The sequence below is a fragment of the Lytechinus pictus genome, chromosome 13, assembly GCF_037042905.1.
Source record: "Lytechinus pictus isolate F3 Inbred chromosome 13, Lp3.0, whole genome shotgun sequence".
NCBI classification, from domain to species: Eukaryota; Metazoa; Echinodermata; class Echinoidea; order Temnopleuroida; family Toxopneustidae; genus Lytechinus; species Lytechinus pictus.
Window position 1 is genome coordinate 18730165 of NC_087257.1, and position 17562 is coordinate 18747726.

Genomic DNA, 17562 nt, shown 5'->3' on the forward strand with positions numbered 1-17562 from the left:
AGTGAGATTGTTAGAATGCTAGATCTATCTTTCATATTATATCTCATTTACGTCTAACATGTAATTACTGAAGTAGTTTGTGATAAATTTAATTTCAAGTCAACCATTAGGTCAAAGCAGAAACATTGGAAAAAAATAAATCGAAATGAAAAATAGAGAAGCTGTAGATTTTAAGTTAACATTGTTCCGTCGAGTAGTAAAAGAGGCCATGTTCAAATTCAAGGGTTGTTGATGCAGTAAGCTCAGTTTTCGTAAAAAGTAGAACTTACATTTATATTATTTCATCTGCTTTCGATGATTGTTCTTACATTTTTGCTTCCTTCAATTTATATTTTGATTGAATTTATCTTCATTCAAGATTTGATTCATTTATCCTTGCTTATTATAATCATGATCAACAAAACCCCATGCTGCGTGAGTGCTTGCTATGTGATTCATAAATGGTTTATTCTGGATGAAATTTCAGAAGAAAAAAAATGTATATATTGTATATAAAACATAAATGTATTTTATACGTGCTGAATACGATATTGTGGTTGTTCAATTTACGCATGGGCGATTGCCACAATAAAATGTATCCCGATGTATCTTTTGCTTATAAAAGACTCGTAAAATTGTCTTTCTTTCAAGTCATTATTTATTTTCCCGATCCCACGCGGTCGATTCTTTACCATCATTTACCATTTAGATAATTAGTTTATTAGTGATTTATTAATTTTCGCATTTTTCATGAAATTATAACTGCTTGATAAAAATGGATGGGGATTTTTTCTGGATTTCGGTGATAAATGCCCCCTTCTTTTGTAAGGGTGGTTGTTCCTTGAATATAAATGCGCCCCATCCATCAAGGTCGGTGAATACCCTCCTTTCTCAGCTGTCATACCCCGCCCCCATACACCCACATACTCTTGTTAAGTGCCAATGGGGGTCCTGTTCATTATTTACCGTCAAAATGGGGGCGTGTGTTTAATATTATACACTTGAAAAGTTTAAATTATGCATTATAAATCAGAACTGTTTAAAATGTGATGAAGAATGTTATCTAAACAAGATACGCCCCCACGTGTATGTCCAACGATAGTCATGCACATACATATGCACTCCCTCACACACATCACTTACTAAAAGGATGAGTAGATCTTTTTATATATCGTTTAACACTACGTTATGGATGCTACACTATCCTCGGAGGTCGATGTACAACCTCATTGTTACTTATTTTAGAAAATAATTGGGAGCAACTTTACGTTAAACATGTAGAAAAAAAATTACCCAGATTGCTAGAAGATAATTCAGAATTTTTGTGAAAGTATTACATTTTTCTCGTTAATATTAGTCATGAATGTTAGAAGGGGCGGCATGTTACTATTACAATACCCCCACCCTTCCAGAACACTAATGCTCCCCCTGTACAACAACAAAACAACAACATCCGAGGAAGAATACACAGTGTACGAGTAACAAATATAGGAAATGTAGGACAAGAAATTCAAAATGTGCTTGACATTTCATATGATTTTAATTGAAATAGAATTAACAGTTTTTTTCAATAAATCAATCAAACATGTAAATTTATAGTTAAAAAAGAAAGAAACCACATTTCAAGATTGATAAAACAATTTATATGGCATTTTACAGATGAATAGAATTTCTGAAATGATAACACATCCTCACAGCCGGAATTCATTTCCGAATATGATATACTTTCTCATGTTAAACCCCTAAAGAAAATCCCTCACGTTATCATTGGGAGTTCTCGACATTGTTCGTTGACATGCTGCTATATGACATACTTTGAAAGTCATTCAAACTTGTTACTTTCTTCTTGAGCAATGACACCCGTTTTGTGTAATTGGAATAAATCTTGGCATAAATGGACTGGCTTGAAAGGGAAGTTCAAACTGATAAGAAAAATCGTAAAAGTAGCAGAAAATAATTAAAAACATTAGTAAAGGTTTGAGGAAAATCTATCAAAGATTTGAAAAGTTATTAGATTTTTTTTTTATTTGTGACGTCATACGCGAGCAGCTTCCATGCATCGTGCAAAAATCACTAAACTGTCATTTTCTTTAAAAAATGAAAATGGTTATTGTACTTCCAGTATAAATCACTTCATATCTGCTCCTGATAGGATTTTATTTGTATACATAATGAACCATTAAAAAATGAAATTCATGCATTTTATATTACATAACCTATGTGGCAGCTCATGGCAAATATATGACGTCGCAAATCAAATTCTTAAAGTAACTATTAATAACTTTCTTAATCTACGATGGAATTTCCTCAACATCTCACCAATAATTTTTTAGCATTTTTTTTTACGACAAACTTTTTGTCAGGGTGAACTTCCCCTTTAACTCTGTCAAACATTAATGGATCTTGGGACAAAACTCATAGCAGGGGAGAGGGTTTGGCAAACATGCCACCTGCAAAAGATTGCTAAGATGAAAAGAAATATTGACATGACTATCCGCCCTTTCACACGGTAAAAAAAAATCGTAATTTGAATGATGATAATTCCAGTGAAAAGTAAGACTGAAAACGAAATTTTAGCACATGTGAAACCAAACTAGAATCACGAACACTAATCACGAATCCAAATTATACTCTGGAGGTAAATTCCAGTTAAGTTTCGCTCAAATTACGCTACGAATTGTACGTGTGAAAGGCTTGACCTCTAAAACATCTTTTTGGGCGGAGCTTACGTGTTCTTTCAAGCACTTCCGTTGGTAATACAATTGTCATGCACTCATCGTATCGATGCAGTGCTTTGATTGACAAGTCACCAAGGACACATACCGCCTTCGCTCGGGAATTCGAATTCAAACCGCAGTTTCGAGTGAGCGTGTGAAAGGTCCGATGATTCTAAAGGCGAGTAGCAATCATCATTACAATGATGATCCAAGATTCACGTGTGAAAAGGCCCCTATATGCATAAAATAAAAGTTTTAGGTTGTGAATTATAACAAATCTCACTCATTTTAAAATTTCGAAGCACATTGTGTTTCAATGTTTGTTAGTATTCTTAGTATAAAAAGATCTCGTCAATAAAACTGCTTTATTTTTCCTGATTAAATGTGTCGGCAGCATAATGAACAGCATGATATTAATTTCTTTTAAGTACTTGAAGCTTTATGTAATGTTTAAGTGTTATTGTTTTCTATCATCACGCTACAGCACTCCAATGCTGGTACTAAAACCCCTATCATATTCCTGGTTCATTCTCGTATCAAAGTGGAAAGTCCCCCCCCCCCCCCCAGCCCTCATCACGAAATAGGGGGGGGGGCCGAATGTGTATAATGGTAGTCTTTAGGAGGTGAAGTTGGGAAATGATCTTAGATAATGTCCATCCGGTCAGTTAGTCTTGATAATTGTCATGATGTTCATGATCAGATCATGAGGAATTTACGGAATTGGTCGGAACTTTCTGGGGCCCGTTTCATAAAGGACTTGCAACTGTTGTAACTTTGCCATTAAGGCACTACCATGGAAACCTTGATTCTGATTGGCTGCTGAGCCCTGTTACCATGGTAGTTGCCATTATGGCAAAGTTACAACAGTTGCAAGTCCTTTATTAAACGGGCCCCTGGTCTAGTATGAATACCCAAGTCATTACATCGCCACTTTGTTTTCACAGAACCAAACTATTTTGTCGGAATAATGACGTCATGGAAACCAATAAGACATATAGTGTTGACTTTTCCGCATGCGCAGAAGTTGTGAAACATTTTTCTCAGGTCCGATGCAGCGGCTTCGCAGTCACACCAACGAAACAATCTAGAAACAAACCGGTGCTGCGCCATTCCAAATAACGCATTAGATGTTATCGGTCTGGAAGCGATGACGTTGGTATGACTAGGACATCACGGGCCCTGTCACACAAAGAGTTGCGATAGACTCGATCAACCACAGCTATGGGAAGCCAGCAACGTCAACATCTAAAATGCATTTTTGTTCAAAATATTTTCTAGATATGATGTATATTCATACATTCATCATTTATTTGAGAATTCAATGTACTTCTCTTTCTTTTATTACAAAGGACATTGTGCAACTTTCATGTAGAAAAAAATACGACATTAATGGATTTCCATAGAGTTTAGGGTGATCAGATCAAGCGTAACTCTTTGTAAGACGGGGCCAAGGAAACGTCCAGTGTTGCTTCGCACAGTTTATCAGTTCAAGGTACACGTTGCACAAAGACATGGGTTTGAATGCAACTCACGTAAATAAAACACAATACCGAAATGTATTAAAGATACAGACTGAAAAGTTATTATTTACATTTTTTGCAACGGACCCTACCTAGTGTATTGATCATTTTCTGGTAATTAAATCAGTCAAGGGGGTCGTTTCACAAGGTATGTCAGCAGTCAAGTGGTCTGTTTCACAACCATGCGAGCAAGCTTGCACATGGCTTTACCAATAAAGGGAATACGGATTAAGTCACCACATTAACGCCCAATCTTCATTATTTTATTCCCTGATCTGGAAGATAAAACATAAATATACAGATGAACGAGATAAAGATTACAATCACTAGGTTAATCAACTTGAAATAGGAAGTATTTTATTCCAATTGGACGGTTATGAAAATATAATAACGCTTTATTAAAAAAGGGACTTTCATTTAGCATTCCATACTTTAGTTCCTCGCAAAGTCCATAAGATGCAATATAATTAAGTCTTAAGCAATCCTTCCTTAATGTCATTATCTTTATCACAGAATATAATGTATTTAATAGGTTATGAGGATAAGCGAATTGTGTGCCCGAGTAAAAGTCAGTTCAGTCAAAGCCAATTTGATATGTTCTTAGAGGGGCACCCCCCTCCTTATCTTGAGATAAGTTTAGCAAACTTAATAGAGTTTTATGTCGCTATTTGGGGGGTATACGTTTTGCTAACTGTCCGGTTACGTAGATTGAACTTAGTATCAGAACGGAAAGTCCAGTTGTGCTGTTCCTCAAGTTTTACAGTGACGTTTAGTCTGTTCTCAAAGAGTCTGAACTTTTGTGTTTTAAAATATTATGTGTCATATGTATTATGATTCTTGCAAACATCCTTACATGAACCTGGACCAGATCCCCCCCCCCCCAAAAAAAAAAAAAAATGAGAAAAAATGAAAAGATTGGGTGAGATGAGGTAAAGCCAAGATCAAGTCAGCATTACCTTGCAGACACAATGAACATCAAGCCAACTTTACATCTCTTTAGGGTGTGTGGGCCTGACTGGCGGCAGTGTTCGACATAAGTGTGTAAATTCATGGACAGTTAAAGGGGATAAATTGTAAATGGCTTTGACTATTTTGGGACAGGCTCCCAATTGCGAATCTCTTTCAATACACATTAACTTGGCACATAAAAAATACATACATGATAAAAGACTGACCAACCGTTATCTCGCATTCGTATTTACATATATATTTAATTTTTATATATAATACACTAATGTACACTTAGTTACGCGTCGATTGAAACGAGATTCACAAAATCACATAAATTATTAACGTAATACCTACAATCATGTAATAGTGCAACAGTATAGTAATCTCAAATCCAACAATAAAAAATCAATACCTAGTGTGACGCTTATGTATTACGTTACATAAACCCCCAATTGACCAACCAACGCAGTTTTAGCCTCCAACTCCCATGGCGGAGAGGAGCAGGAAAATGTAGACATTTTCTTCTGAGACTCCGTGGCGTTTCTTCGTTATTTTAGATAATGTGTGGTTGTATTCAATACACTTTTTTTCATCACAAAAAATAATCTCCACGTTTTCAATTTTAAAAAGACATCGGAATATTAATGTATAACGGTACTACTTGTATCATTGACAATATACGTAACATTCGACAATAAAAACCAAGTCCAAGAGGGTGGAATATCCATTGAATTACGAACCAATGATTGCCAATCGTTCAGCTGTCAAGAGAAACAAAATGGCGTCCAGCGCAGCTCAAGAGGTACGGTACCTCTCACACTTCCAAACGACATACGAAAGTCTGTAAATTCAGCACTTGTACAGGCAACTCCATACGTAGTGCGCCAATGTCTTTTTTATCGTTATGATAATGATTTATATTTACAATAAATACAAGTCCTTTCAGCTTTTCCGCTACAGTGAAGTGCATTACAAACATATATTTGGCAAGGGATATCTTTCAAAAACAGCATTTGATCCTTGAAGCATGGGAATCGTCCATACAAGTACAGTTCCTTAGTCTCTGTCTTTATTCAAAGCTATGTCCAAACTCTGGTTGCTCAGCTCTCGCCGCACTCGGAAGTAAAAGGTTTCATTTCCGTGTACTGGTCCGGGTCAGCTATCGTTGACTGATCATGCGTACTCCGCCGGTACGACACCGCCATGACGACCTCTGATGTGGTAGGCACTCCGCACGAGCCGTTGGTCGTATGGTACTGATGACTTCGACGAGGAGTCCGCTTACCGTACTCATCCAGACTTGCCAACACCTTGCGTTTGACCAACTTCCGAACCTGAGAAAGGAAAATGCGGAAGAAAAAGTGGTTTACTGAAAACACCAGAATCGTGTTACTTAAAACGTAATGGCATCTATGGCATCTATGCAGCTTTCCGAATTAAGGAGCTTGTCAAAAGTCAATGCCCGTCATGGCCCTTAATTTTACGTAATAAGACGGGAACGTTCCCGTCTATTCTAAACACTATGATAACATTTAATGGAACTAAACCGACCCACTCAGTTGTAAGGGACATCGATACTCCACCATCTGTATTATAATGGCGTTGTTGAGACAAAACAGCTTTGGTTTAGTGAAGAGAAAGATACAAGACACCCCTCGTCTAACTTGCGTACGGGAAACTTTCCAGTAATATAACTTGACAGGCTGAAGGCGTATGTGCGTGGTCATTGAATTCTGAGGAGGTGGCGTTCTCGGAAAGGTTCCTCCTTGTAACGTAGAGTCCATGTTGATTGTGAAAGCCATTCAATGTGCCTTTGTCTAGTAATACTTCAGGCGATTGATCTGTCTGTTCAAGCCGCAAGTGATAGCCGCTTGCGACCAATTATTTGTCAGAGAAGACCAGCGCTCGATCAACTCTCTTACCAGGTGATTTGTAATGGGCGCCCTCTATTTCCGTCAGATAACTGCCCCAGTGTTCAGTGGAAGGCAGGGTCTCATTGCGACCTACATTTTCCTTCATCCTTTCTTAATTTAAGCATTTGACAAACTATCAGCGAATCATTTTTGTATACTTCTTAAGATAACAATGTTGTGCAAAATATCACTATGTACGGTCCTGTATCTGCTTCCCCTGTAACAGTATAACACAGCGACATTATTTTAGAAAAAAGGGGGGAAATTCTCGCAATTTCCACACTGCAATAACAAAAAAATTAATTGCTTGATTCTATCTTTTATTTCTAGAATCCCATGCGTCCAAACTTCAATTATTTTTATTGATTATCTATTATGGTGATTATTTAATGCATTTCCAACTTTTATTTTTAGAACCCCATGCGTCCAAACTTCAATTCTATGATCTTTGAATATATGGGAGCAATGAGTTTTATGATTTATTGTATAACAGCTGTGTTTTCTTGCGATTTCTGAACAAAATTTAACCGATTTCTCACCTCTGTATTCAAGAAACAGTAGATCACCGCCACGAAAACACCCTATAATATATCAAAAAGATGTATACGGGTTAGACACAATTCCCACATTTACACTCTCATTATCACCCCCTCCCCCGTCACTCCCTCCCTCCATCCACCACTAAGGCATTTTAAATATCTGGTAAATTGCCAATTCGTCTACTGCCAACTCGTCCACTCACTACATGGTCTACTTTTATTTAGTCTAATGTCATTCCGTCCATTAACATTTCGTCTAACAACATTTTGTCCAGAACCATTTGGTCCAATCATCAGTTGGTCTAATACCACTTTTCTTTTCATTCATTTCGCCCAATTAGACCAAATGGTTTATGGACTAAATGGATATTGGACCAAATGGTTATTAGACGAAATGGTGAGTGGACGAATTGGCAATTAAACCATGTGGATAGTGGATGAACTGAAGGTAGACCAAATGATAGTAGACGAGTTGGCAATTGGACGAATTAGAATTAGACGAATCGGAAATAAACCAAATATCTGACATATTCAGAACAAAAGCGAAATATTTAAACATCGAGGAAAAAAATAAATGAGAAAATGCGTTAACCACAAAGATATTGCAATGGGATATCAGTGTTTAAGATGATCTCTCGTTTTATCACTTTCAAATGTCATCAAGTATTCAGCAAATTTAACTAGAGGATATCTTTTTAATTCTCCCCCTCTTTTCCTGTTCAAATTCTAATTAGAATTAACAAGGGCCAGATGAAGTAAAAGAAGAAGAAGAAGAAAAGAAGAAGAAAATGAAATGAAAGGAAGAGGAGGAGAAGGAGAAAAAGGGTAAGAGAAAGAAGAAAATGCATTTTTTTTTACCTGTGTTGATTGTAGAACGGCATTAGTGACAGTGAATGCTTTCATCTCTGTCTCGTTCTCACTGTTCCCATGCCAGAAGAAAATAAGATTGGTCAAACCCAGCAATGGAAACAAGACTGCGACAGCTTTCGTCGCTTTCCTATCCAAAAAAATAGAAAAAAAATGAATGACTTTATTTTAATGTCACTCGGTCTAAATGACATTTTTTTTTCAATCAATCGTTTGAAGTTTTCAAACTGCCAAGTAAGTCGACATCAGCTACGTCCAGGAAGAGACTTCTAACGGTTTTGCAGATAAAGTATTATTTTGTTGTCGACGTGAAGTCGACTTTCTCTATGCATTTCCACGGCTGTCTACTTGCGGATAATGTAATTAACGAGCGAGTAGACTATGTAGTTCCCCAATATTACTAAACTATTTCAATGACAGTATAACAAAGTATTTTACTTGTATTTTAGGAGAAAATGTTCATTACAAAAATAATCTCAAGTACTATGAAAGATTAGTGTTTTTTCCTTCCCCAAACGGCGTTCAGATTCCTTTTGATCAAGTCGGCTATGATAAGGTAAAACAATGCACTTTTTTATGCTGCCTTAAAAAACTGTTTCCATATATAGTTTGTTCTTTCTTCTTTTTTGGAGATATACGTAATTATTCTGGTTACAAAAAATATCTTCTGGTGGTAAAAGTCACAATTCACAACCAATATCAGAGATAGCCAAGTGGCATGATATTACCTTAGGATCAAATCTAACAAAGAAGAAATTTGGGGACTGAAAAGGCGCAACTGAAATTGGGTAAGCAAATTGCGACAAATTACTTGAACAATCAAATTGAAAACTACATTACCTCATTTGGTTCGTTTCCATGGTGTGAGTGGCCTGTAGCTTGGTAATGAGAATCCTTATGATGTTGATCAGGAATAAAGTGTTAATCTGCCGAATGAAAGCAAAAAAAGAAATGGAAGAAAATTAGAAACAATAAAGCGAAAAAAACAACCGTACAGTACATATTAATCTCAAGGTATCACTTCTGTAGCGGAGGAGACAAATCAGAAAGGGACTTTTAGAATAAACAATCTCATTAGTACATTTCTCGATGCAGAAATACAGGTTCGCTTATGTGTTTTAATCATGGGCGTCAGGGCATTATAGGTTTGACTGGGAAAGGCATTAATATTCATAATGTTAAATTTGAATTCTACAATACGAGAAATAAACTTGGGATATAACGTCAAGTCGTTCATTTTCTCAAATTAACTACATGTATATACAATGTCAGCGGCTGTTGCCACAGCTGTTCATTCTACTAGAGTCTACTTCTAGAACTCCACCGCGGCTAATGGTACTATAAAATGTACCTTCTCCCTTATATAGACAGTCGCCGCGCCGGTCCTTGGGATGAGTGAGCAAAGGGATACTCTCCTTTTTAGGGCCCTTCACCCCCTTCTTTTTGCTGGTCATATTTTCTATACGGACAAATGTTCCTCGTGAGTGGCAACATCGTTTGTTTTCTTCTTTTTTCTTTATTTTTATTATTTATTATTTTCTATTTATAATTTTTGCTTGTTTTATTTCCCGGGGGAGGGGAATCTCACCCCTCTCTTGTGGTAAATTTTGGATCTTTATATCTATGTGGATATACCTACCACCAGTGCAGCTATTAGAGGGGCTCTGAGGATCCATATGTATGCTGTGTCAAGATAGTCGACCCAACAGGGTGAAGGGCTGTCATAGCTCATCACGATAGCCCATGGTATGGTGAACAGAAGCGGAGAAACTGTAATGGAATGAATGATAGAGAGAAGCGAGAGAGAAGGGAAGGGAAGAGAGGGGGAGAGAGCGAAGGGACAGAGAGAGAAGAGAGAGACACACGTAGGAAAAGACAAAGTGAGACACGTTTTTTTTAACATTGAGATGGTAAGAGAGAGATATAGACAGAGGGGGGGGGGTTAAAGAGAGAGACAGAGGGAATACGAGAATGAAAAGTTAAAAATCTAAGATGTTACTTTATCTTTTGCACATTTGGGTACCTGAGAAACCGCATATTGTGAATTGGCCACCAAAAGGGCTCCAATAAATAGTTTGACATACAGGTACTTTTGAAAATATATTTACATGCAGAAAAAATGAAACCCAATAAACAAAGATTGAACAAAAAATGTATAGAGTCTAAATATCACACGTAAATGCAGAAATAAGAAACAGGCAAATAAAAAATGGATAAAAAAACCCACTTGTATTTCTGCCAGTGTCTTCACTCATTTGATCTTCACGGTTTCACTTTACTGAACACGTTCGCAATAAATTATTATAATCAGTGGGGTTTTAGCAATTATCTTGTTTCTGGGTTTCTCTGTGATTCTGGGTCAGAACCATTTTCCAAGATTTTGTTTAATTCATGCATTTATTATTTCTGCTTTCAGTATTGGATCTAAGATTATCAACATTGTTTTATATTATTTATTTATCACAGTTTCATCCCCCTGCATTTTATTTACATTTCGTATTCATGCAGCAGGCACATTCAAACTCTTCTCTCTTTTATATATTTAATGTTATTTGAGATATGAAACGTTTTCCAATTGGAATCAAGCGTTACTTTGAAAATAGAATATTTCGTCGGCAGTATCGATAAACGGAATAAAATGCCAACCTGCTCTCATTACACGAATAAAGTCAGGGTTGCTTGGCAGGTTCAGACGAGGGTGCAAGTATTCCGTACCTGCCAAAAATCAATGGAAGCATTCTAATCATTGCCGACAGAGGGCATCTTGAATAAAACATTTGCACTTTCTCCCTTCCAGCCTTTTTTCATTTTGAGCCATAAACTGTGGGATCACCTGTCAGATGTCCTCAGTCTATCTTAGTCCCCTGACTTGGTTTAAAGGTATGCATGGCAGCAATCGTGGCAAATGGTGTTTGACAGGACGTGCTCACACGGGAATTTAAACCCGAATTAAGATAAAGTCAAACATGCTACATCTTATGGTAAACGGATTGAACAATAATACAAGAGCAAATATATTTCAACACGTTCATTAACATACATCGTGTACAGTGTTTGATCAGAATTTCCCCGAGTAATACTTTATTCGTCTTTAGGAGACAAGTGTCATTTTCACATTAGCACTTTGCCTTTCCATATTGCAAATAATGAACCTTTGTTGGCGGAAAATACCACACCGACTGTGCATAAATAGATGAACTAAATATAATGGATATAATTTTTCTCGTGAATTTTATCTTTGCATGGCCTGTTTTGAAAGACAAACGAAAGTATGCACTTCAGACATTCCTAAAGTAATTTGACAATTGTGGATATGAACCTATTTTTTGTTTATGGTACATGTAACTAAACCATTTTATGAATCGATGAAAGTATGTGACTTTGTGTGTTCATAATGGGGTATGGTTTGGAAAATATGACGGGGAAAACTACTTACCCCAACCGATGGCAAGGTATATTTTAAAGTTGGATTCGGTGCTGAAGACGGCGACAGCAATCCGGCTGGTTAGATAGAGGCCTTCTACAAACATCCAGTACATGTTGGCCATACTAAAATACTCCAGCAGAACAAGGATTAACCGACAAAATCCAGGCTGAAACGGAAAAGAAAGGACAATCAAATGAATAATTTGATAATGGAGAACTGATGTAATTCTATTTTGATGTACCATGTGTGTCAGGGTGAGGACCGAGGGCGTGCGCGTTTGGGTGTGTGAACTTGTCATCACTTTTAACAAGCGGGGACGAAAGTGTGATACTCCGCTATCTAACCGGATACCTTTCCAAAAACGGGACAGTCCCTGTTTTTTCAGTCTCTCAAATAGCTTCCATTCGGATGTAGATGGCACTAAAGTATTACAAAAAATGACCCCAATTTTTGCGCACCCCTAATATCACAGTACATTATTTTACACACACACGGCGCGTCTCCACATGCATGACGCATTTAGGAATGCGTGTCGCAGAGTGTGTTAAATACTCGTTTTTTTTAAGTCCTCGTTTAGAAGTAAAGTTTGTGTGCGGGATGGGAGGATGTGCGAGTGTGCTTGCTTCCAATCTCGAAAGGTCTTTATATAAATATACACAACAAAAAAAGTAAGTCCCCCCTTAAACAAACATCAATAATTTCCGAACCAATGCGAGTTTTTAATATATTTTTACATGAGCGTGTAGGTAATTTTATAAGCTACCCTCTGAGTAAACGTTAATGGACGTATTTCACTTCATGCTTCAGTGAGCACCGTCAGAAGGCAAAAATGTAACTTTTCAAAAGTCACAAGCCAAATATCATGACTTTGATTCCACTTTATTGGAACTAATTCCACATTCTCATCATAAAAAATAGTCAGAAGGCTTGTAAAAGGTACCCTCTAAAAGACGATACAACTTTTTTGGCTAAATTTCACGGTTGAATAAACACAAGTCCAAATTTGCTTAAATTTGATTTTTTACACATTTATATCAATAAAAATGATAGAATATGATGACAGTTAGTTTTGGAAGAGTTTCTTCAACAATATTCATCGTTTCACGGTTCAATAAACATTTATTGAAAAAAAAAATACGATTTTCAAATATCATAGGCAAGTATTGGTTCATTTTGGGAACTGAAAATTATCTTTTCTCAACTTTTTTGTTATGTTCATGACCAATTAACTTGCTTCAATGATTCAAAGGCGTTTAATTAAATATCCACGCTTGAATGAACATGTGGAATGCGATTAGCTCTTTTTAATGTTATTGGAAAAAATGCAATTTGTTACTGTGGATATCTGTCAAAAACCTCCTTGCATAGTTCATTTGATTTGATTTTTATGAAAATCCCGATGTTTAATGCATCAGTGAGCACACAATATTCGAAAATTATGCAAATGAGAAGAAAAATCAAGGCCTTGGCCCCACTCTGTGTCGTATCGAATTGTTATTTTGGTGTGCGCGCCTTTTGGATAGTGTTACTCTGAAGCCATGTACGAAGTTTCATGAAATAACTATTGGCAGAAGTAACAAAAACCGTCCATGAAAAAAACCCTCATTTCATATTTGTTAAAATTTTGACTTCGTCTCTCATAGACTTGTGTACATTATGGGTGCACATGTTTAAGAATAAGTAACCCCTCATTCAATATGGTGGAACTTTTTTTCACGGCTGTCTTTAGCAATGTCATTTGGCAGTAATGTTTATCAACCTATGGGCAGAATTATGTGCAAAAATGAAATCGATTTGTTTATTTATGGATGAGTGAGCACGCATCAAAGTAGGAAAATTGGTATTTTAAATGTCGCAAACTCATTTTAAAGGGTAATAAAGTGAATATTGGGGGCAAATTCGGTTTCAAATAAGACTTTAATTGCTATTGTTTTTATCATCCATCATTTCTATCACCACACACTTTCCGAACTTTAAACATTTTCATGGTTGAGCGAGCACATTCGAAAACTTAGGAATGATTACTCTTTATACTGCATAAATGTATTCTTTTCCTAACAATTTTTCATGATCAGTTTAATTTATGGACAAATCAGTGGTGGGTCCAGAATTTTTAAATGGGGGAGGGGCCTATAATCGGGGGAGCCACCAACATTTTCAAATTTTAACATGATCTAACAAGTTGTAGAGGATACTACCATAAACCCCTATGATGATACGTCACAATACAGGGGCCGGGGAAGGGTTTTCAAAGTGGGGGGGGGGGGCTGACCATGCAAAAAATCACAATCGTATGGTCATTTTTACATTTTTGTACATGCTTTTGGAAAAAAGTGGGGGGAGGGGGCTGAAGCTCCCCGCCCAGCCCCCCCCCCCCGCTTCCGCGGCCCCTGCAATACATTATGCTCACTCAACCATGAACATATTATATCAAAATTGTGTGTGGAGTGGCTAAATGATGGATAGTAAAACAGCATAACACCATAAAATTCACCTAAAGACATTTGCCCAACTTTGTATTTGCACAATCTGAAAAACGACTCTTGTGACTTTCAAAAATGGTCATTTTTAATTCAATCTTTAATTACTCATGCATGATGCAACCGATCAATCTTATTTTTCCCCGGGAGTTGCTCAATGAGTGTAGTAAACCACCTACGGAATATCATATCTCAAAATAATTCCGTTCAAAAGTTACAGCAATTTGATTTAGGGGGGACTTACTTTTTTTGTTGTGTATATATAGATATAGGGGTAGAGAACGAAAGAATGACATAGATTGATAGAAAGAAGATAGATAAGGACATTGGAAAAAAATGGAGAGAGTGTGGACGTCAACGGAATTCCCGGGTTATTCTCAAACAGTAAATCGTCATTGAACTCGTCGACGGAAACCACAGATTGACAATCTGAGCTTTAAGTGTCTTTTTTTTTTCAATTTAACATATAATTATCCGGTCAATGATTTACGCGGATTCATCAGTCAATCAGTATTATCAACACCAAGAGCGTGCAATAATCTGTCAACTTCTTTACGAGAGTAAGGATGGATATTGCAAAAAAAAGACAAATAGTTACAAAGAAAGGACACTGATGTGGATTGATGTAGCAAGATAAAGAAAAGGTTAATCGTTTATGGTTTGTTTATTCAAAGACAGCAATAAACATAAATAACAAAAAAAATTAGGAACTTTGATGTTCATATTTATGTTCTGCAAGAATTGTAAGGATTGTAGGAAGCAGACTAGTCTCTAAATGTAAAAGAGCTAATCTACATGTAGTCCCTAATCACACTGCAAAAACTCTGGTGTTGATTTAACACCAGCCCGGAATCTATATATGTCCACATCAGAGAAGTGTTGAAACAACACCAGTTTGGAATCAAACCGATGCTGTTTTAATACTAATTGGTGTTGTATTAACACCTATCTGGTGTTAGACCAAAACTAAACTGGTGTTGTTTAACACTTCTCTGGTGTGGACATACATAGATTCCGGGCTGGTGTTAAATCAACACCAGAGTGTTTGTAGTGCATACTCCTCTCGGTGTGACAGTAGGGACCAATCCATTTGGAGTGAACTGCACTTCCAATATAGAGTGAATTATAGCTCCTTCTGGAGTGAACTGTGCATCTCTTTAGACACTTTCACTCAAAAAAGAGGTACAATCCACTCTAGAAAGATACAAATCTCACTCGAAAATGGGTTAAGGTGTGATAAGGAACCACATTAGATATTTTACATTTAGAGAGTGCACAGAAGAATATATGGAATTTAAAAAAAACACCACAAAAAATAAATCAACCCGTGCAGTCATTTTAATTATCTGCGACTAAAAAAAACATCATGCGATTCCGATTCTTGTGATTCTAATTACAACATGATCTGTATGGAATCAAATTGGGATGGTGTTTCCGGTCTCTTTGCAATAGATAATGATTTCAAATGAATTTTTTTCAGGGTTTCATGTTTACAATGAATTCACAAGCACAAGTAACAAATGGTTGTTTAATACAGCTCAGGTATTTAAAGTTAATTTCAACGTTAATCAATTCATTTAATTTGTTATGTACTTTAATATTCCTCTAATTTATATAGTTATATATTTAATATTTTGATATTTACCTTCCAAGCTTCGTCTCACACTGCGCATACACCCTAAAAGTATTGGATAAAAGTGCTCCATGACGGTAATTATGTGTCCAACCAACATTTGGCATTTCTTTGGGGCATTTTTATTTATCAAGTGTGATGAAAATTTTGCCCATTCTAAAGTATTGCTGCTTATTTCTTAACCTTACTGGACAATGTGCTTCCCGTATTGGGTAAAAATACTGCCCAAATTGGTTGGTTGGTCACATAATCACCCTCGTGGTGGTAAAAATTTAACCCAATTTTTTTTTACAGTGTATATATCTTAAAACTTTTTATATTAGCTATATGGTAAACAATTGGAAGCAGGAAGGGGAGCATTTCATAAAACAGAATCAAGTAGTGGGTTTCACTGAGTATTGTCATAAGCTCCTGTAAATCCTCGCATCTGATTGGCTTGGGTGAAATTAGTCATTGGAAATCGCTGACTAAAGTCTTCATGAAATGTTCCCCATATCTCTGAATACCAAAAATATTTTAATCCATTAAAAGGTAAATAGAGAGTTGCAGGTCTGGAGTTGAGATAAGATATCCACTTATCCTTCACCGCCTGTCTGTCAAAAATTGTAGATAGAGTGGAGATTAAAGCAAATCTTACAAAAGCAACATAATTATGTAGAAGTTCAATGACATATGATGCATTAAACAAAGTTGCGCAGGGGTAGGATTGATCGGGGGGGGTAAACTGGCTACCAAAATTATGGAATTGAAAATAAATAAATGGGAAATATTTTCCCCAAAAGTCGTGCAATAATACCCCCGATTTATTCAAATTGCATATCTTGCGTAATTTTCGACTGAAGCGTATTTATCTAATAGTTTCTGCATAAGGTGTGCCATATTAGATTATATTTTATTTAAGAGTTGACAAAAATAAAAATTGTGGTTTTTTTTTATAGTATAAATGTATACTTATACTGGAGTAATTGAATGAGTAAATGATGGTCGACGCGCATAAAGTGCGTCAACTGTACACTGTAAAAAATATTGGGTAATTTTTTTTTACCACCACGAGGGTAATTATGTGTGACCAGTGGCGTAACAGGCGGGGGGGCAGGGGGGGCAAGTTGCCCCCCCCCCCCTGACGGATTTCACCGGGAAAATAAAAGAAAAACGGGGAAAAGAAAAAAAGGAGGGAAAAAGAGAGGGAAAGGAAAGGGGAAAAGGAAAAGAGGAAAAGGAAAAGAGGAAAAGGAAAGGGAAAAGTGAAAAGAAAACATTTTTTAATGGAAAAGGAAGGAAAGCGGGAAAATGTACGAATGAAGAACATTTGAGAAAGAACAAATCATTCCAAAATAGGCCTATATAATGCAATAGCACGGTGGGAAATAAATTAAAAGATGACAAAATGGCAAATAATAGCGGGAAACGAAAGTAGAATGTAATTAGTCAAAAGCTAAATTGGAAAACAAAAAAAGGGACAAGAAAAACAAAATAATAACACGACCGGGCTGCCGATGATTGAAATTAAAGAGCGGGAAGAAAGATGGACTGCAA

The 17562-nt window shown here is 36.5% G+C and overlaps 1 protein-coding gene across 1 annotated transcript in view; it reads right to left on the reverse strand.

The window, feature by feature from the left end:
* Positions 1-1488: 1488 nt before the first annotated feature.
* LOC129274152 (corticotropin-releasing factor receptor 1-like) overlaps positions 1489-17562 on the reverse strand; it is a 37882-nt gene continuing 21808 nt past the window's right edge. The window contains exons 6-11 of the mRNA XM_064108661.1: positions 11923-12079; positions 10126-10256; positions 9327-9412; positions 8478-8616; positions 7620-7661; positions 1489-6501 (exon numbers count right to left, since the gene is read on the reverse strand). Of these exons, the coding sequence (XP_063964731.1) occupies positions 6268-6501; positions 7620-7661; positions 8478-8616; positions 9327-9412; positions 10126-10256; positions 11923-12079 (789 nt within the window). The 3' untranslated portion in view covers positions 1489-6267. The remainder of the gene's footprint in view (positions 6502-7619; positions 7662-8477; positions 8617-9326; positions 9413-10125; positions 10257-11922; positions 12080-17562) is intronic.